At 40.1% G+C, this 22,547-nt stretch overlaps 1 protein-coding gene across 1 annotated transcript; it reads right to left on the bottom strand.

The window, feature by feature from the left end:
• Positions 1–631: 631 nt before the first annotated feature.
• On the bottom strand, positions 632–22,515 carry TUBE1 (tubulin epsilon 1). Its single transcript, XM_059700661.1, has 12 exons — positions 22,415–22,515; positions 22,248–22,321; positions 19,553–19,605; positions 17,095–17,152; positions 15,668–15,783; positions 12,812–12,933; positions 9,806–9,993; positions 6,477–6,652; positions 5,300–5,440; positions 2,960–3,100; positions 1,889–2,063; positions 632–1,590 (listed from the first exon to the last, which is right to left on the bottom strand). The coding sequence occupies exons 1-12, from the start codon at positions 22,437–22,439 to the stop codon at positions 1,432–1,434; spliced, it is 1,428 nt and encodes a 475-aa protein (XP_059556644.1). The 5' UTR covers positions 22,440–22,515; the 3' UTR covers positions 632–1,431.
• Positions 22,516–22,547: the final 32 nt, after the last annotated feature.

Raw genomic sequence — 22,547 nt, 5'->3', positions numbered from 1 at the left:
GCTGTGGTCGAATGAAGGCCTGGGTCCCGGGTGCCAGAGGAAAACTGGTGCCAGCAGCCAGGGGAAGGAAGGCCTATTGCATGGATCTCTTCGTGCAATGGGCCTCTAGTAATTATATAATACACAATACTTTGTTCCACCTACATTTTCCATATATAATGGAAAAACTACACAATTTATAAGAAAATATTTCATTCTATAAAATAATCTGGAATACTTTATTGAAGATGTGTAAAACACATAATAAAAATTTAAAACTTTATCTGCACTTCAACAATGTAGCCTAGGTTCCACTCAGATGGTAAGCAAGGTGAGCAAGATTCTAGATTTTCTTAAATAGGAGTAAAGTTAAACTGTAAACAAATTTATAATTTCCACTGCACTGTCCTGAATATCAGTTTATTAAGATTTCTGGAAAGAGAAAAATGAAATTTCATTGTCTACTGTTGACAATACCAGTTTTTTATACCAAATACTATAAAAAACAAAGTTTCCAAGAACAGTATCCTTACTTTGAAAATGAAAGGAATTTTAAAAATGTAACACTAGAGAAAGCACACAAAAAATTATTTCGACTTGAAAATAATTTATTCCTCAACATTACTTTCTGAAATGATAAATCCACATATGGCTTTGAAATATAAATTGTAATTAAAGATAAATAAATTTTAAAGATTACAACTGGAAATGATAGTAACTGGAACACTTTCTCTAGGCTATGATAGCCATTTACTATAAAGTTTGAAAGAAGACAAGTTTTGTAATGTTTGTATAGTAACAAGCAAAACAATGATAACAAGTGGCACTGTTAAAAAATATGGACATTTATTATTTCAAAATCATCTAGTTTGATAAAAAAGCATTATATTTAAAAAGAATTTAATACAAATACATGTTAAAATAAATGTAAATTGTGACTCTTTTGAGTGAAAACAAGGTAACCCAAAGAAGAAACCAAAACTCAATAGTTGTCATAAAATCTTTCCCTGAGGTTAGTGGCTGTTACACAGAAATATTTATATTGTGGCTTCAACTCCCTGTACTTATTTTTTAAAAATCAGAAGAATTTAAACAGAATGTGAATACATAAATTATAAATAAATATAAAAATATATCTGTACAAGATTTGTAACTAAGACATGATTCTTATTTTATAAATACCTAACTATGAATATAAATAAAGTAAAATACTAAAGAACTGCATTCTCTCAATTTTAGAAAAAGGGAATTTTCTGAAGACAATGTTTGAAGTTAAGGTACTAGGACTTACTAATTTCACACACTGGTATTATCAACGGTGATTAAACAGAACTACTTTTGCAGACAAAATACTCCCTAATAGGAAAAACACAAACTGGGCTCTTTGAATCACAAAAGTTCTGAAAAAGCAAGGTAAGATTACAGGAAAAGGAAAAGCATTTTTGGGTTGTTTTACACAGCGACGCTCAGTCTGGGTAAGTCTTCCATGGGCATGCTTTTCGTGGCATCCAGTTGGCTGTACTCCTGGATGAGAGCTGATAAAGACGACACTGCTTCTGTAAAACAGCTTTCCTCCATCCCTTCAATTTGCAGGTAGTGATGAAGATGAGCCTATAATTTAAAAAAACCGAATAATGTTGACTATTTTCAGGAAATGTGATACAATCCTATAATGTAAACATTCTGTATTAAAATGATAGTTCACTCAGATTTACAAGAGAAATGAGAACTATAAACTCACGAGATTACTCATTTAGATGGTCTGAGTTAGCCTCTGCTCTTCAGTTATAATCAGTGCAATGAATATAGGAGACAGAATCACCCTGATTTGTAATGGTACAATTCTTAAGAAAACATCACAAATAGCCAAAATAAACACACATAGTTACAAAAGCGTGCTGATAATTACCTTTTTCTTGTAGAGCCTCATGAATCTCTCTCTCAGTTCCAGGAAGGTAGGCTTTACACATGTGTTATTTGCTAAAGCTAATAATGAATGGGAATGGCCCACAGGAGGTACTGAACACAGGCTGGTCTTCCAGCCTTCTTGATTCCAGGAGACAAACTGCAGAGAAGGTTTCAATCTGAGATACAAAGACTCAAGGTAAGAATTAAGGTACTAAAAATGTCTGTCATATTACAGCAGCTCACATTAGGTAAACATCACTGTGTTACTGATGGTACCATTAGTTTATAATGTAAGTTATCTATTTTTTACTATTAGCAGTATTGTGGTCCAGTCTGACAGTGAACTAAGAAACATTTAGTAGGAGGACATTAGATTAGTTGTGTGGCGATTCATAAAGCTAGAAACACATTCCTTAACAATAGAAATCTGGGGATGAAAATAAAGAAAAGTATTATATATATATATATATATATTTTTACTTTGTAACTCAACAGAGCAGTTTTCTGAAGAATAGACTGAGAATAAATAGTAAAACATTAACTTAGAAGCAGTGTAGTGGTAGTAATAAGTACAGTAACAATAGTCGCCGAAACCGGTTTGGCTCAGTGGATAGAGCATCGGCCTGCGGACTGAAAGGTCCCAGGTTCGATTCCGGTCAAGGGCATGTACCTGGGTTGTGGGCACATCCCCAGTGGGGAGTGTGCAGGAGGCAGCTGTTCGATGTTTCTCTCTCATCGATGTTTCTAACTCTCTATCTCTCTCCTTTCCTCTCTGTAAAAACTCAATAAAATATATTTAAAAACAAAAAAACCCAAAAAAACAATAGTTAAATTTTTTGAACACTCTCAGGAAATAAAACCTATCATTTAGTACTTAAAAATAACAACTTTGCACTATTATTATTCTTCTTCTTCATTTGAGAAAAATAAGGCTCGGAGAGGCTAAGTACTTTGCTCAAGGTCATACTTTACTTAAATGGCTAGAGTTTGAAGAGAGACTATCCTAATTAATATGCTACACTGTCACAGCAGTACACATAACAAATTATCTTTAAAAAATACAAACTCAAACCTTTCAATATTTCTGCGAAGATCTGAAATCTGGACATTTCCTCTAACCATGAGGGCACAGGCGAGGTAGAGACTGTGTTTGGGGTCGGCCTGAATTAGCTGGTGATCTTTACTAAAGGCATCTGAAAACATCTGATCCAACCTAGAACAATAAGAGTCATTGTTTATACAAAGTATTACATCTTTCTTCTCTGTATAACTATAAAATGAAAAGACAGTCATCTGTAGGTAAAAAAACTTTACATGCAAATGTATTCTAAATCTCTGCTATAATTTTCTCAAAGCAATCTTTTACGGAATACGAGAAGAGAGGAAATGACATAATATCTTTTTTTTTTAAATAAAAAGTTTCTACAATATATTGGTGATTTCAGGTATCTACAAAATGTTAACTATATCATTAGTGAGCTCTATAAAATGCTGATTTCGGGAACTTGTGTCATTATTACTTATTTCAGTACTAGAGGTCTGGTGTACAAATTCGTTCAGGGGTGGGGTCCGGCTGGCTGGCCCCGATGGGGGCTGATCAGCTGCGGGAGGTTGGCCAGCCAGCCCCGTCTCTGATTGGGGTCAGGGGCCGATCTGGGCCCCTATCAGGCTGGTTGGCCCCTGCAGTGTGCATCATAGCAACTGGTTGTTCTGGTCATTTCGCTTTCATATATATAGATGCTTATCTACTTGCATAGTACCAGAACTATCAAAACTAATTAAAAGCCTCAATACTAAGAGAAAATGACTTTGTCTCTTTAAAATTATCATAAATCAGGAATAATCATGAGGAAACTATCAAAGACAATGTTAGGCTCCCCTATAAAACATGAAACTCTGTAGTAGTGTTCCTAAAGAGGGAGACTTTTAAGTGAATGAAGTCTTTTTTTTTTAAAAAAATATTTTTATTGAGAGAGGAAGGGAGAGGGAGATAGAGACATCAATGATGAGAGAATCATTGATCAGCTGCCTCCTGCACACCCCACACTGGGAATCGAGCCCACAATCCAGGCATGTGCCCTGACCAGGAATCAAACCGTGAACTCCTGGTTCATAGGTTGATGCTCAACCACTGAGCCACGCTGGCTGGGCGTGAATCAAGTCTTTTAACTTCATTCTTTAATCCTTTAGTTAAAGAGGGGAAGGTGAGGGTGACTGACAAAGTTTATATCTAACAATACAGACTTGTTGGTCCTCAACATGGCCCCACTTAATTCAATACAATTATGATAAGGTTCCTTTGATAGGTCTTGCCAGAGCTATGTGTGCTGATTCTACAGAAAGCCTGGGAAAAGCAACTGGAATCACACTATGCTGCCTATTCATTCAACAGATATTTACTAAATACCAGGCAAGGCATGGTTCTAAGTGCAAGAAATCCAGTTGTGAACACCAAGAAAAAATTTCCTACTCTAATGGAGCCTACATCCTATGCTGATTATCCTATAGCAAGGAGGATAGAGGACTCCCTTAGGAAATGGTGAAATTTGGGGGACTCATGAATCCTCCACTATTATATTCAAAATTTTGGTGTGTATGTGCTTTCTGGCATTTTTATGGAGTCAAGGAAACCCAGGAAAGGTTAAGAATTGCTGAACAACAGTGGTCAAACTCATTTCTTAATTTATCTTTTGTCACAAAATATAAAAACTAGTAAGCAGGTATTTATAATCATTGGATACTTTATTTACATAAGAAACATGAAATTTCAAAAAAACATACACACTCATGTACTTATTATTTTCATTTGATAAAAATGAACTGGGTACAGGACTAACATTTATTATTTAACTAGAGGCCCGATGCACCAAATTCATGCAAGAGTAGGCCTTCCTTCCCCTGGCTGCAGCATCGGCCTCTCTCTGGCACCCGGGACCCGGGCTTCCCTCACAGCGCTGGCTTTGTCTGGAAAGACGTCCGGTCTAATGAGCATATTATGCTTTTTTTATTATAGATACACCCAACAGGGATATGATGTAGGTACTCAAACTCTCCATTTTACAGAGGAGAAAAACTAAAATAAAAGTAGTGGCACAGTTGCTAGTAGTATGTAAAAGAATTAGAATTCAAACTTAAGTATGTCAAACTTCAATGCTCTTAAATCTTGTATTTTATTATTTTTCATAAGCTTAAAAGTTTAGTTATTAAAATTAACTTCAAATAGTTTAATATTGACATTTTAAAAAGTAATAATTCCTAAATAAAGAAGCATTCATTAAATGGAAAAATGGCCGCCATCAACTATTTTTTATATATTTCTCACAAAGAAATAGTTAATATAAACATTTCTTTTAAAAATATTTTTTAAAAGATAACTCAAGTTCTCAATTGGAATAAAGTTACTACAGCTTACCTTCGAGGCGGAATGTTAACATCTGCCAGTGTATACAGAGGTGTTAGGCTTGACACAAGATAATGCAGTTGAGGAAAAGGAACTAAATTCATGCTGATTTCATTAAGGTCCATATTAAGGGATCCTTCAAACCTCGCAGAGCTAAAACATTATATTAAAGCATGAGAAAAAAGTTTAATTTTAAAGTTATATACTTTAAGTGTAGCTTGATTTACTTAGCAGGCATGTTCTTAAATCCTCTCAATGCTCTGCTATTCAGTAGAGAACATATACTCTTTTCCCCCTATATTAGCGAAATTCAGTATCATGGATATGATGTATAACGATAACTAAAATATAACACAACTTCTATAGCAACTCTTATTTCGGGCTTACCTGAGGTATAACTAACACACTATTACAGTTGCTCATTACATATGTATATAAAAACATCTTACTTAAAACAGACTTTAGATTGAGTTAAACACATTAGTTAATAATTATTTACTTATTCTGTAATCTTTACTAAATTCCTCAGGTGTCTGCTTAATAAGTTTTATACTTTAGAATATAATAATGCCGAAGCAATCGTTTAGATTAAAGTCAAGGAAATATTTTGGATCAGCTAATGAGAAGATATAGATCAGCTGGTTTTAAAGATTAAAACATTCTATAGCAAAAAAAAAAGTTTACTTTTGTCTAAACAAGTGTTTCTCAAGTGTGACTACCACAAAACCTTTTATTATTTGAACACCTGTTAATAGTCCATGTAACATACCTAGGGAAATGCTCGTTTGGAGCCACAGAAATTAAAATTCTGGTTCTTCACTCAAAGATTTGAAATCACTAGAAAAAATAAAATCCTCTCTAATAAACATATAATATGCAAATGGTTGTTATGCTGTGAAGCGTAACAACTGACCACGTAACGACCGGATCACAGATCAGCATGAGGGTGGGGCAGCAAGCTACAAGCGGGTGGTGGAGAGCTACAGGAGGGGACAGGGCAGCAAGCTATGAGGGGGGTGGAGGAGAGAGGGGGTAGGGGGAGCTACTGGAGGGCGGCAGCGAGCTACTGGTGCACTAGTAAAAACATAAGAAGTTTTGACAACTTAGAATAACTAAAAAATGCTATTATAAGCACAGCAAAGTTTTGAAGTTTTTAAACTGTCCTTAGGTATACCACCCATAGGATTACCTTGTTAGGTTGAGCAGCAAATTTGCCACAATGTTGTTCATCGCATCAAAGGGCTTTTCCTGCTGCTTTTTAAAAGCCCCAGCACTTGAAGTAACCAGACTCTTTGGCTTTACAGCTATACCCAGCTTTCCAGAATTCACCACAAGGTCAATTTTGCTAATGATGTCAAATAAGGACTTTTAAGAGAAAAATATTGAGAGAGAAGTTATTAGGAAGAGTGGACATAGATAGCATTCTATCAGGAAAGAAAGAAGAGAAAGAAAACAAATTAAACTTTTCTCTTAGATGGGAAGGCTGAAAAGTAAAGAATGTTTCATCTAAGCATAACACAGGAATGATTATATGCGCAATCCTATCTCATAATAGACAAACATGGTAATTGACCGTACCTTCGCTATGCCTCCCATTGGCTAATCAGCATGATATGCAAATTAACCACCAACAAAGATGGTGGCTAATTTGCATACTGCAGGCAGGGCGGGACAGCGCCATCCCGCCTGTCCTGCTGCCATCCGGGCCTGCTATCTGCAACCCGGGGCGGCGGGCGTCCCGTGTGCGACCTGACCCGGGGCAGCGGGGCGGGAGAGCGTGGCTCCTCTGTCACCCCAGTTTCCTCATCACAGCTCCCTTGGGGGCCTAAGCCTTTAGTCGGACATCCCCCGAGGGCTCCCTGGCTGCCAGAAGGATGTCTGACTGCAAGCTTAGGCCTGATCCCCCGGAGAGTGGGCCTAAGTCGACAGGTGGACATCCCCAAGGGGTTCTGGACTGCAAATGGGCTGAGGGGCCGCCCCCCCCCCCCCCCCCACCAAGTGCCGGGAGCCGGTCCATCCTTGCTGTTTCAAGGGACCTGGCATATATGGCATACGGTTCTTAATATGTTTGCTCTCCTTCTTGGTGCTGTGTTTTAACCAAGGTCACCTCTCCAAGAAAGGTTGAATCCCCAGGTAGGGATTTTTCCCCTGAAGTTAGGGAGGGAATAAAACCCCTCAACTAAGTGCCAGGCGGGTAATTAATCCCTTTAACTACAAACAATCATGCTTAAACTACATAATCTTTTCTCCCTGGAATGGAGATAAGAAACGCCCTAACCTTTGTAATAGAGATTGATAGGATTGAATCAACTGGTATAAATACAGTTGTAACAAGACAGAAACACTCAGAACTCAGAACACAGAACTAAGGACACAGGGCTTGGAAGACAGGACCAAGAGAGACAGAGCCTAGGCACAGAACCTACACAGAGCATTCTCTAGAGACAGAAGAACTTCGCTGGCAAGAGCATGCCGAAGGATCCTGGACAGGGACTGGCCTCGGAGCCTGGAGGCAGAGCCTGGCGAGAGAGCATGGCAGGGGATCCTGGACTGAACCTGACTGTGGAGATTGGCAGGAGAGCCTGACTGGAACCTGGTGACTGAGCCTGGCTGGAGAGCCTGGACGGAACCTGACTGGAGATCCTAAGCAGAACCTCTCTGGAGATCCAGACCAGAATTTGGCTGGAGATCCGGGCTAGAGATCCTGGCTAGGCTGCTGATCAACTGAACACTGTCTCTGTGTCATTCCTTCTTCGCTGACTCCGTCCACACCTTTGGGGACCCCTGGACCTGCTGGGGTTGGACCCCGGCATCTGGCGCCCGAACAGGGACCCCTAGGTAAGCGCCCTGCACTTGGGACGGATCGGACTCCACCATAGGAAGAGGGTGGATAGTCTTCGCCGACTCCGTCCACACCTTTGGGAACCCCTGGAACAGGATTCCCTTAGGTAAGCCCCCCCATTGAGAACCCCACACTCGGGACGGATAGGACTCCACCGTAGGAAGAGGGTGGATAGTCTTCGCCGACTCCGTCCACACCTTTGGGAACCTCTGGAACAGGATTCCCCTAGGTAAGCCCCCTCCCCATTGAGAACCCCCACACTCAGGACGGATAGGACTCCACCAGGGTGCTACAGACCCCCCTATAGAGGATAAGTAGGGTAAGAAGGTGGATAGTACAGAACTTAGATTGAGAAGATGTGCCATACTGAGTCCAAAGAAAGAAGACTCTGTATTGATCTTTAGATTAAGAAGATGTGCCATACTGAGTCTAAAGAAAAAAGACTCTGTATTGATCTTTTAACATATATGCTTGCTAGCAGAGGAATTAAGGTTACTCCCAGTCAGACAGAACATTTTATACAAGAAATACGTCCATGCTTTTCTGAGGAAGGAAAGGTGCCGGAAAGGTAAATGTAGAGGCATGGGAGAAGGTAGGCCCAAGGAGCCTTATCCTTAACCCCACTGCAGCCTTTCCACCCCGGGAAAGTGCAGGATTGGCAAGCTCTCCCTGGGATGATAGATCAGGACTCAGGTAATAGCGGAAAGCGCCAATCCTACTCTTAAAATGGATATAAGAGAGCATTTGAGGTTTTTCTTTTTAATGCCTGCTTTTAAAAAATAAAAAAGGGGGAATTTGCCGGGAGCCGGTCCATCCTTGCTGTTTCAAGGGACCTGGCATATATGGCATACGGTTCTTAATATGTTTGCTCTCCTTCTTGGTGCTGTGTTTTAACCAAGGTCACCTCTCCAAGAAAGGTTGAATCCCCAGGTAGGGATTTTTCCCCTGAAGTTAGGGAGGGAATAAAACCCCTCAACTAAGCGCCAGGCGGGTAATTAATCCCTTTAACTACAAACAATCATGCTTAAACTACATAATCTTTTCTCCCTGGAATGGAGATAAGAAACGCCCTAACCTTTGTAATAGAGATTGATAGGATTGAATCAACTGGTATAAATACAGTTGTAACAAGACAGAAACACTCAGAACTCAGAACACAGAACTAAGGACACAGGGCTTGGAAGACAGGACCAAGAGAGACAGAGCCTAGGCACAGAACCTACACAGAGCATTCTCTAGAGACAGAAGAACTTCGCTGGCAAGAGCATGCCGAAGGATCCTGGACAGGGACTGGCCTCGGAGCCTGGAGGCAGAGCCTGGCGAGAGAGCATGGCAGGGGATCCTGGACTGAACCTGACTGTGGAGATTGGCAGGAGAGCCTGACTGGAACCTGGTGACTGAGCCTGGCTGGAGAGCCTGGACGGAACCTGACTGGAGATCCTAAGCAGAACCTCTCTGGAGATCCAGACCAGAATTTGGCTGGAGATCCGGGCTAGAGATCCTGGCTAGGCTGCTGATCAACTGAACACTGTCTCTGTGTCATTCCTTCTTCGCTGACTCCGTCCACACCTTTGGGGACCCCTGGACCTGCTGGGGTTGGACCCCGGCAACCAAGTGCACAAATTTTTGTGCACCAGGCCTCTAGTATATACATAAATTAAAATGTCATTTCTTACTTGGTTGTCAATGGGCAACACACAGTCTGCATGCTCATTAAGTTCCTTCATTGCCAAGATGCTATTGTAAGGTGAAGTTATGACATCATCCTCACCAGAAGGATAAATTGAAGTCACAAATCTGTATACTTCTGGGAATTCATCTTCAAGTACCTTTAAAAGAAATGTGCCAAGTCCAGATCCTGTGCCTGAGGATTAAATTTCAAAAAGATAACAAACAGCATAAATGGTTCAGAATATAATGTAAGGAACTTGGAATTTTATGGTGTTTCTTTTTTGGTGGAAATATATATTAAGAACTTTTAAACTTATTCCTGTGATTATATAGTAACTCATCTAATTTCAGATAAGGAGATTAAGACAACATGGGTAGTGAGGCTTAAAGTTCTGAATTCAATGTCTGGCCCTTACTGTGAGGTTGAGAGGGCTTTCTATATTTCACTCTTTTTCACATTAAAGTTATACCTATATGATGTCAAAGAACTGATTGAAGGGCAAAAAAAATTCAACTAAGACAGCATTCAATCCACATTTGATATTAGGCAACTTAAAACAAAAAGCAAAACTATCTTAACATCTTTGGTGGAGTACAGAATAGCTCAGTTGGTTAGAGCGTAGTCCCATCATGCCAAGGTTGCAGGTTCAATCCCTGGTCAGGGAATATACAAGAATCAGCCAACCAATGAATATATAAATAAGAGGAACAACAAACCAATGTCTTTCTCTCTCTCTCTCTCTCTCTCTCTCTCTCTCTCTCTCTCTCTCTCTCTCTCTCTCTCTTCTCTTCTGCTCTCTCCCTCTCTCTAAAACAAACAAACAAAAAAGGTGATGATGTTAAAAATACTAGATAGAAGTGAGGAAGGTTTTTTTGGTTAATCTTTAAGGAGAAGGACTTTCTAAGCATTATACAAAACCAAAGCTATTATAGAAAAGGCAGTTTTGATCCCATGAGAAATAAAAACTTATATACATAGATAAAGAAAACCCATAAACTAATAAAAAGGCAAACTTAAGAAGTAATCTTCAAAACATATGATGGAGGACTAAATTTCTTTAATAAAGAGGTCACACACATCAACAACCAAAAAATTAAGAATAATGGGCTAAGTATATAAATATCTCAAAATAAATCAAATGGAAAAGAGATATGAAGATGCTCAACCTATCTTCTAAATAAAGAAATACAATTTAAAACAATATAATTTTGAACATATTAGATTTATGTCTCATAATACTTGGTGTTGATGATAGTATTGGGAAATAAACTTTTATAAATTGTTGCTAATCATATGGGTTGGTGCTATAATGTAAGAAGGTATTTACTAAAGAATCAAAATTTTAAATGTACATATTCTTTGGTCTCTTTCTAGGAATATTGCTTACAGCTAATTGTTCACTTATTGCTGACACAAGTGAACAGAGATGTATGTACCAGATGTTCATTAGGGATTGTTTGCAATAACTAAACACCATAAATAACTTAACATCCACTAAGAAGGACTGACTTTAAAAATTATTACCTATTTACACAATTGGAATCTCTGAGACAGTTGATATTGAAAGACATGTGAGAAAAATATAAAGTAGAAAAATTATAGAATAATACATATTGCATGATCTTGTTTATGTAAAAATACACACACAAACTTTTAAGAGGCATAGAAAATATCTGGAAGGATGACACTGGCAAACTTAATTACCTGTAAAGAGAGACACTAGAGGTTGATGTCAGATAGGAGACCATCATTTTTAACCTTCAGTATTATTTAAATTATTTTTGTCATTTTCAGTGAATTGTGAATTATAATCTTCTGAGATTTTGGAGGTACCATAATGAACTATAAATCAAACTGTGTTTTATTTTAATTACTCAAACTTGCATGTTAATTATACAATCACAAAGAAAATTTGTTTCTTAATTTAATGATGGTCTTCTATAGGCATGGTTTCATAGCAATTATGACTTTAACTTAAAAAGCGTAGGTATGTTTAACCTACTGAATAAATAGATATGTTTAACCTGCTGAATATAAAATCTTAATCTCAGATTGGAGAAAAAAACTCGGCAAATTTTTCTTTTAAAATTGGATAATCCTAGTATGAAATTAGCAGATTATGATCTGTTTCTATTTCCTAAGTAGGGAAGCAAAATACTTCACTTGCAAGGGGGAAAAGAGCAATGCAAACCACTTATTGTAGGTCAAGGTAATTAATTCCCAGATGAGAAATGATTTAGAGGAGTTGGCTAAAATTATTTCTTTTATTTATTTCGTATTGAACAAAACAAAGGTGTGAAGGTGGTTAGAGAAAGCATGGATTCTGATGTATATATTTTATCCTCACCGAAGGATATGTTTGATTTTGGAGCGAGCGGAAGGAGAGGAAGAAAGGAAGGAGGGAGAAAGAGAAAGAGAAAGACATAGAGAGACAGAAAGAAACATCATTGATTGGTTGCCTCCCACATGTGCCCGGACAGGGGATCTAACCTGAAACTTAGGTATATGCCCTGACCAGGAATCAAATCCCCAACCTTTTAGTCTAGGGTGATGCTCCAACCAAATGAGCCACCCGGCTAGAGTGGATTCTGATATTCTTTTGCAAGCATACCTGTGAACATGCCAGGAGTACTTAGCTTTAGTTAGGATAAGGGACTGCACAAGCAAACTCTTAGGAGAAAGTCAGCATTCCCCCAAAGCTCATATATAAAAACATGTAACTGGAAATGTAGTAAAAGAATCTAAAGGTAGAAGAAGAAAAAAATTTCAGATTCCATTCTATTGAGTCTTTTTTTCCTATTGACTCTTAAAAGGATTAATTTTTTAAATGGTAATACTTTGATAAACATTAAGATGAAAACCTGTTGTTATGTATATACATTCATAAACACACACTCTCTTAATTGTTCTCTCTTTATCAAGCATAGAACTGAAAACAAGACTTATGTTTGCAAATGACTTCCCAGTTTCATTTTCACATTGTTACAGGTAAATGAATGAATAACTTTACCTCCTCCCATGGAATGTATTATAAAAAAACTCTGCAAACAATCACAGTGCTCTGCTGACTTTCTGAGTTTCTCTAAAATCTGTTCTTGATAAAGACTGCCAAAAACTTTGTGCCCCACAGCCCTGGAAAAAAAAAAGATTAAAAAACATTCCTTACATTTACTATTTCAAGATTTTTATTTCTGATCTAAATGAAAATATTACAGAAAACTTGAAAAAGTATTTTTACCATATTAAGTAACTCCTATTCCTGTTTCATATCAATAAATAATATGATATCTCAATGACACTAGGTAGAAAATTTAGTAAATATATATTTATAAGTCCTCAGATATCCTGATAAGAGAGCTCATTATCAATGGATATTAAACTATGGTGTTCCTCTCTTAACTTTTGCTTAAGATATAATTACAACTGCCGGGGTCCAACCCCAGCGGGTCCAGGGGTCCCCAAAGGTGTGGACGGAGTCGGCGAAGAAGGAAGGACACGGAGACAGTGTTCAGTTGATCAGCAGCCTAGCCAGGATCTCTAGCCCAGATCTCCAGCCAAGTTCTGGTCTCGATCTTCAGAGAGGTTCTGCTTAGGATCTCCAGCCAGGTTCTGTCCAGGTTCTCCAGGCAGGTCCAGTCACCAGGTTCTAGTCAGGCGCTCCTGCCAAACTCCGCAGTCAGGTTCAGTCCAGGATCCCCTGCCATGCTCTCTCGCCAGGCTTTGCCTCCAAGCTCCGAGGCCAGTCCCTGTCCAGGATCCTCCGGTATGCTCTCGCCAGCGAAGTTCTTCTGTCTCTAGAGAACGTTCTGTGTAGGTTCTGTGCCTAGGCTCTGTCTCTCTTGGTCCTGTCTTCCAAGCCCTGTGTCCTTAGTTCTGTGTTCTGAGTTCTGAGTGTTTCTGTCTTGTTACAACTGTATTTATACCAGCTGATTCAATCCTATCAATCTCTATTACAAAGGTTAGGGCGTTTTCTTATCTCCATTCCAGGGAGAAAAGATTATGTAGTTTAAGTATGATTGTTCGTAGTTAAAGTGATTAATTACCCGCCTGGCACTTAGTTGAGGGGTTTTATTCCCTCCCTAACTTCAGGGGAAAATCCCTACCTGGGGATTCAACCTTTCTCGGAGAGGTGACCTTGGTTAAAACACAGCACCAAGAAGGTGAGCAAACATATTAAGAACCGTATGCCATATATGCCAGGTCCCTTGAAACAGCAAGGATGGACCGGCTCCCGGCATACAACAAAACAAGATTTTAAGTAAACTCCAATTGCAGAGAATTTTACATATTAAAAAGCAGAATGTAGTCAACTGGAAAGACAAAAAATTTAAAGCTATTTTGATTTAAAATATGAGAAAAAAATTGGTCACATCATGTTATTACTAGAAGAAATGGCACACAGTAAAAACTGATATTCATGAGGATCTGTAAACCTTTTTACCTGCCCAAATTTGCAAGTTCACTATGATGAACTAAAAAATAAGCATGATTTCCTGGCAACCGGGAGTCAGGTGTAACTCAAAAGTTACAGAATAAGTTATTCAACAATTAGAGAAAAGCCAGTTAGGTAGTCAGGTGGATTCACTTAGTGACTGGTTCTCCCAAAATGACCCTCCCAGAACACAAGATTCAAATTCATGCTTTAGTAAAATTATGCATCACTACACATTGTGAACCTGAGGGACTGACTGCAAATATTTAAAATAATAAATATTAGATTTGCAAATAGAGAGGAGCTACTTAATTTATTAAAAATCTCAATGTAAATAATTAAATGATAATTGTTAGAGCTTTTTTTCCCCTTAAGGGGACGCAACCATTGTACTTTAACCCCTAGAGTGCCGGGGAGCGCGACCACGCTCCTCCTGTCTTTAGCCAAAAGTGCAGGGAGTGCTATCGCGCTCCTCCTGCAGTGTCACTATTAAATGCTAGTAGTTCACTCTTTATTGACAGATGGGACCTAAGTGCAGATTACTTATGATGCCGAATGTTTGTAGTTCTAAAATTGACCACTGGCATTTATCTGCCTAATTTTTTACAGGCACTACGAATTTATGAAGTTTACTCAGATTTTGTAGCCCTAAAGCTTCGAAATGGCGTCCAGTTCTAAGTCTGCTTTTACTAGTGATGATGATATTGCTAAATATGTCAATTCTTGCTGTGAAGATGAGGATTTTGTGGAAGATATTGGAGAAGGGTGTCCCTCTATTTTTACATTATATGTTTTGTTCAAATTTTTTTTCTACTAGTATTTTATAATACAATCAGCAAACAATATATGTCAAAGATGAAAACAAATGTAGTAAAGGCTTCCTTAAGTTTTTGAATATGTAACTTCATTTACTTGCAATTCATAATTTTTTTCCTAACTGCTGTAAAATCAGCAAAAATGCCCTGGAAATTTTAGCATAGTTCCTAGGATATTGGTTGGCACTCAAAGGGTTAAGGGCCAAACAGAGCCTCAGGCTGAACTTGAATACTGGGACACTGGTCTGGCTTGCATCTCTGTATCAATTCTATTGGAGAACTTGATAGAATCAAATACTATAGGTAAGAGAAGAGTTTATAACAACACTTAAAACTTTTGTCACTATTTAGTATTATGCAAGAATCAATTTACAATGAGGAATTTAGTAAATCAATTTTTCATGAATCATGTTTTTCTTTAAAAAGATGAGAAAGAATAATTTCCAAAAAGTATGAAATACCATTCTTTATCAAGGAAAAGATGATGGGGGTAAGGCCTAGAGTTAGGTATGGCACGTTCTATTTTGATTTCATGTCAGCAGGACCTATTAGAATGAAGAAAAGATTGCTCATTTTTTTTCTGAAGACATTTCCATTTTAATGGTCAGCATATTCTCACCAATTATTCCCTGAGCCAGAAATATCAGTGATGAGCTGCTTGCTATCAAATACATCTCTCAAAGGTCCCTGCAGAATTTCATTGACGACCCCTTCCTCCATATCAATTAAGACAGCCTGAGAAGGAGAAATAAAATTGAATTAACATATTTTTCTTTAGTTAGTCACTCTGTAAGTGAAAATAACTTATGAGCTAAAAGTTGCATTGTTCTTCTAATTTAAGCTTAATCAGATCTCTATTTGAATCTTTATGTAGACTCTGATATAAGAATTAAAAATAATTTCACTCTGCTTGAAAGGTGAAATCCAATAAAAGATGGATTCTAAACTCTTACCCTACTCCAAATTACCAAGTGGAGGGGAAAAAATTTGAGTAATCCCCTCAACTGATGTTCTAACTATTCTTTTATTCATGTGCTTATGTGACTGTAAATTTTTTGAGAACAAGGTCTCAGAAATCTAGAAGGTAACCTTACCAGAGAAAATTTTCAATGTAAAGTGCATTCATGCATCTGTTTACTAGGAGCAACCATGCTGCTCGTTGTGAATTGCAGCCCGAAATTGTCAATTCAAGCCGTAAATTTACTATTATGTGCAAAGCCAAAGCACTAGGTAGATGTCAAAGATGACAACAGGGTCCCTCCCCAAGTAACTCACAATCTAATTCATTACCACAAACTTTTCTGACATAGGAGATAACCTCTATTACTAAGAACAACAGAATAAAAAACTCATAAACTTAACTATGGAAAGAAACAGAGAAGACTAGAAAGAAATATAGCAAAATATACAGCCAAAGGAAATATAGCAGAGATAGGGTGGCAGTAGGATCATATACTCCCTATCTTTACTGTCTCGTGCTTTACTTCCCATATTTTCCACAGTGAGGAAAAAGGGAAAACGTTAAATAAATAAAGCAAAGCTGAAAAAAATATTATGAAATAACCTTAGAGTACACTATAAAACTATTAACTTTTTGATTCAGTGTCATAGAGGGGTTTTTAAGTGCTTGTGATCATGTCATGTTAAGCACTTACTACATATGCCACTGTTCTAAGTGCTTATATATACCACCCCATTAAATCCTCGCAAACCTACTTTATATACCAGGAAACTGAGGACTGGGAAAGTTACCTAACTTGGCTATGATCACTGAGGTAGTAAGTGGTAGAGCTGAGATTCAAATCTGGATAGCCTGGGTGTAGAATACTGACTCTTAACCACCAAATTGTATGCTCTACCATTTCATTGAGGGGAGACAGTCAAGTTTGATATTTATAGAGTACTGAGTCCAGTGGAGTTACAATTTGTGAATTCAATTATTTATGTAGTTAATTAACTATGCTATTGTAAACTGGCAATTAAAGTAGTATTACACAGTATATTAGAAATACATGTGATATAAGAATCCAAGTGTATATATCTTACCCGTGCTTTTAAAGAACAAATTTTCCCCTTGGAAATGCTGCCACCATCACCAACCACTCTGAAAGATAAAAAATAATAATAATAAAAAAAATCTTAAGATCTTCCGTGGTTATTAGTGCTATCAGGTAATAAAGTTAACTTCCATTTATATAATAAAGCTACTCATAGGCCAGGTGAGACACACAAAAGATAACAAAGGAGCCACCATTCCTAATCTTCTCCCTTACCTACCTCCCATTACACTAAAAAAAATGAGGTACTTATTTCCCTGGCTTTCTTTGTAGTTAGTGCTGGCCATGTAATCCAGTTCCGGCTAATGAGATAAAAAAGCCCAGATGCAGTTGGTGCCAACTCTTCTGCCTTCCTACCTTGAACAAGATTATGATGTGATTCCTAGATTGGAGGCTGCCATTTCATAGTTATGAAGTAACAAACATAAGACAAAAAGTCAACACACTAAGGATAATGATACGATAGACAGTATCTTGGTGTTAAAGGCACTTCTCCAAACCTAGAACATACAAATTCCTGGTTTATTTTTATCTGAGATAACTGGATACCTTTATTGCTTAAGCCACCATTAATGAAGTTTCCTGTTGTAGCTAAACACTTAACAACAAATGTACTATTGACTATATACCACTGACTACCTAAGGGTGTTCCTAGAATTTCATGTTGAACATAGTTACCAAAGTAAATAATCTAGGACCAAACATAGTGTACGAGTCAATGTTGTTTACAAGAAGACACAATATATGAAAGGCAGCAGAATTAAGCATAAATGCTATAGGTCAAAGGTTGATAAACTAGGATCCTCTGAGCAGCTGTTCGTTCTCTTAAATAAAGTTTTATTGGAACACAGCTACACCCGTTTGTTTATGAACTTTATATCTGCAAAACTTAAAATATTTACCATCTGACCCTTTACAGGAAAGGTCTGCCTCAAATTTACTATCTGCTATAGGTAAACTTCTATCATGCTGTTAAAAAGGTATGATCATTGCCTTAAATAGATAAAGAAGTATACACAAAGAAGTGATCTTGTTTTCAAAAGATTTTTTTTTGTACTAATTTATGGAATCGATTCTACATATGTTGATAGTACATGGAAACAGCAATATGCCAAGCCCCTTCTCCCCTTCATCCCAAACTCGATACAGGGGAAATAAGAATGCTCGCAGGTTAATTATGAAACAGTAGATGACAGTATAGTTATGTGAAGTCACCTTATTCAGAGGGACTAGCTCCCAGGCTGAGTCTCAAATATGTAACATTCAATGAAAGGACTGGCCACCAAGAATAGAGGGGGTGGGAGTTGGAATTTAGTAGAAGCATCTGAAAGGAAGTATTACAACAGCAAATTTGAGTCTCTTATTAGGATTTAGGGGAGAGGATGTTCTAGTTCACAAACAAGAGGGAATCTAGTCCATGATGAGGTATTTCCATATAATGAAGGTAAATGACAGCAGCTATCAGGGCAATACACTGAACTACTCTTGGCCGCCATGGTCACTAAACAACCTTCTATTACTTAGCTTTTCAGGTAGATTTCCCACAGAGGAGAATGTGCTTCTGAAGGAAAATGAGTGACTAGTCTTCTTGAGTTATAGTTTCTACTGCCAATTAACTTTGACTTTGACTACATTGACTTTCCACTTTTAGTTTGGGGCATCTGTCTGTAGTATTCAGCACTGGACCCAAGTCCACAAGGTTTCTGGGTTTGCAAGCCTGAGGGTCAGACTCTGGAATTCATCATGAAGGAGATAATTGCCTCAAATACCCAAACAATTAATTCAAATTAGAACTGGAATTTTTACTGAACTAGATTAAAACCGGATATGAAGTATATCTTTTTCAGCTCAAGCCCACCACAGTTTGGCTTTAAGTGTTTTGAAAATGCATGAACTTAATAATTTAACATTAAAAGCTATGAATAAACCTTGAATGTCAAATTACTTTTTCAGATACAAGATGATATGAAGAAATATATCCTTTATTAAATAAACCAAAGAAATTTGACAATTGCCCTTTTCCCTCTCAGTACATTTTACTTGTAGAGCACATATTCCTGACCACAAATTACATTCCAGAAATGTAAACAATATACTTTTCTTTCAAAAGATAAGCTATTACTGGATGCATTAACAAGATACACAAAGAGTAATTTTTAGCAGTCCTTTACGTGAAACTTGATTTAGAGGTCAAGTTTAGAAAGGGTGTACTAACGGTCCTTTTTGTTGCTTAATATAGTCTTAAGAAAAAACCCATTGTCCTGCTCTGAAGAGTGACACAAGAATAGTAATGTTATGAGAATAATGAGAAATATGCTTTTAATAAGAAAAACAAACAAAAAAAGCCAGACAAGTTCTTTACAGTTACAGCGTTGAAGAGCTCTCTTCCAATCTGTTGGCAGGAAAAGTAATCATTACTCTATGTGATATGCATCCTCTCATCTTACCTGGTATCCACGTTTCTAAAGAAGCTGCTTATTGCCTCATCATAAATTCCTTTCTAAAAAGAAAGAACATACTGACAGCATTTCATTAAGTTTTGCCTCTTTCCCAAAGGAAGTCCTTGCCATTTAATAACCCCACAATACAGTAACAGCTGGAGCCTGACGATGAGAAGAAAAAGCAAGTTATCACAGGATGCTTAGACCCAGTCTTCCAATCCATAGAAGACAAAATGTCCTGAGACCTAGGAGTTCAGTTCAGGGAAGGGTGGTGAAGTCCCCGAGAACCCTAGAATCAAGAGAGCTTTCTCTGAATTCCAGGTGATCGTTTTAAAAGCCAACTGGTTAAATCAGGGAATAAATAATGGCACACATGTTACCTCTTTTACATTCTTTTTTTTGGCACAGATCTCCCTCGAGGGCCCGAACCGCCTCCCAGGACACAGACCTATGTCAGAGGCTCAGTCCTACATACGGGTCTAGACCATTATGCCAGGGTCCAGAAGTCCACCCCGGAATCCAGTCTTTTATCATAGTACAGACATCCACAGTAGTCCAGACAACAATTCCATGACCCAGAGGTCCAGCCCCTGACACAGAACTCCGCCCGGGACCCAGATCTCCCTCCAGTGCCGAGACTACTCTCCAGGACCCAGACCTACATTCAGGCATCAGACCTCCATCTGGGTCCCAGGCCTTTATGCCATGGCCCAGAAGGCAATCACGGGGCCCAGACTTCAAACGCAGAATCCAGGCTTGTATCAGGGGGCCAGATCTCCATCCATACTCCAGAACACTAGTCCATAACCCAGAGGTACAGCCCATGAGCCAGACCTCTCCCCAGGGCCCACACTTCCCTCTCGGGCCTGAACCGCCCTCTCAGGACCAACCTAAATCCAGGGCTCAGACCTACATTCGGGTCCCAGAACTTAATGCCAGGCACCGGAAGTTCACTTCGGGGCCCAGACCTCGAATCCAGTATCCAGGCCTTTATCGTAGTCCAGACATCAACAGTAGTTCAGACCACAATTCCATGAAGCAGAACTCACAGGAGATTCCAGACCTCTACCTGGGGCTGGAACCGCCCTTCTGGGACCAGGACCTACATCCAGGGCTCAAACCTACATCTGGGTCCCAGACCTTTATGACAGGGCCCAGAACTCAAACCCAGAATCCAGGCTTGTATCAGGGGGCCAGATCTCCATCCATAATCCAGACCACCAGTCCATAACCCAGAAGTCCAGCCCATGAGCCAGACCTCCCCCCAGGGCCTAGATCTCCGTCTTGGGCCCAAACTGCCCTCCCAGGACCCAGCCCTACATCCAGGGCTCAGACCTAGATCCGGGTCCCAGACCTCAAACCCAGAATCCAGTCTTGTATCAGCGGGCCACATCTCCATCCTTAGTCCATACCACCAGTCCATAACTCAGAGTTCCAGCCCAAGAGCAGACCTCCCCGCAGGGTCCAGACCTCCCTCCGGGGCCTGAATCGCCCTCCCAGGACCCAGACTTAAATCCAGGGCTCATACCTACATCCGGGTCCCAGATCTTCATGGCAGGGCCTAGAGGCCATCGCAGGGTGTAGACCTCAAACCCAGAATCCAGGCTTGTATCAGCGGGCCAGATCTCCATTTGAAGTCCAGAACACCAGTACATAACCCAGAGTTCCAGACCTCAAGCCAGACCGTCCCCCAGGGCCCACCCTTCCCGCCGAGGCCCCATCTGCCCTCCCAGTACCTGGACCTACATCCGGGGCTCAGACCTACATGCAGGCCCCAGACCTTCATGCCAGAGCCCAGAAAGCCATCCCAGGGCCGGTACCTCCAACCCAGTATCCAGTCCTTTACCCTAGCCCCGACGTCCACAGTAATGCAGACCACCCCTCCATGACCCAGAGATCCAGCCCCTGACCCAGACCTCCACCGGGGCTCAGACAGTCCTCCATCTCCAGACCTCTCTCCCAGGACCCAGACCTACATCCGGGGCTCAGACCTATATCAGGGTCCCAGACCTTCATGCCAGGGCCCAGAAGGCGTTCCCTGGGCCCAGACTTCAAACCCAAAATCCTGTATCAGCCGGCCAGATTTCCACCCGTAGTCCAGACCCCTAGTCTGTAACACAGAGATCCAGCCCACCAGCCAGACCTTCCCCCTGGGCCCAGACCTCCCGCAGGGCCTGAACCACCCTCCCAAGACCTAGAGCTACATCTGGGGCTCAGACCTACATCTAAATCCTAGACCTCCATTCCAGGGCCCGAAAGTCATCCCGGGTCCCGGACCCTGAACCCAGCATCCAGTCCTTTATCGTAGTCCAGACATCCACAGTAGTCGAGACCACCATTCCATGACCCAGCTGTCCAGCCCCTGACCCAGACCTCCACCTGGGGCCCAGACCTCTCTCCCAGGACCCAGACCTACATCTGGGCATCAGACCTACATACTATCTGATTGGTCCTCACCAGAATCCTGATAAAAGATGAGACCCTGATTATTAGGGGAAGGTGTTCAGTTTCGTGTAGTCTATTAGGTGTCTAACGCCAATATACGTTTCCATGCCAATTAGTTCTGCAGTTTGTTCTTCACTGACAGGATCCCATATAACGCATATCGGTCAGATACAAGCCCAATGGAGTAAACCCTGCTCCTCTGTAGGAGGAGCCTCTTTGGCAGGCGAGGGGGTTCCGGGGAGGGGGCGGCCGGTACCTGGTTGATCGAGGCGTGCTCCCTCAGCGCCAGGTCCCAAAAGCAGCAGCCGATCTGGTTTCCGCACTGGCCCACTGCGATCGGGGAGAGGAAGGAAGGAGGACAGACATTAGGCGGCCCCGCTGGGCTCCACGCCGCCAGGGTCCTCACCCTCCCGGGCAGCTTACCCTGAACGACCACCGACTGGGTCATCCTGCAGAGCGGCCGGTCCGCGCCCTCAGACACTCGCTCCCGCTTTCGAATTCCCCGCCCACCGAGGGGCAGGGCGGCCGTAAGTCACGCTGCCTCCGCCAGTCGCTG

The sequence above is a fragment of the Myotis daubentonii genome, chromosome 6 (genome assembly GCF_963259705.1).
Source record: "Myotis daubentonii chromosome 6, mMyoDau2.1, whole genome shotgun sequence".
Classification (NCBI taxonomy): domain Eukaryota; kingdom Metazoa; phylum Chordata; class Mammalia; order Chiroptera; family Vespertilionidae; genus Myotis; species Myotis daubentonii.
Note: the sequence above shows the minus strand (reverse complement) of the source record. Positions and strands in the feature narration are given on the sequence as shown.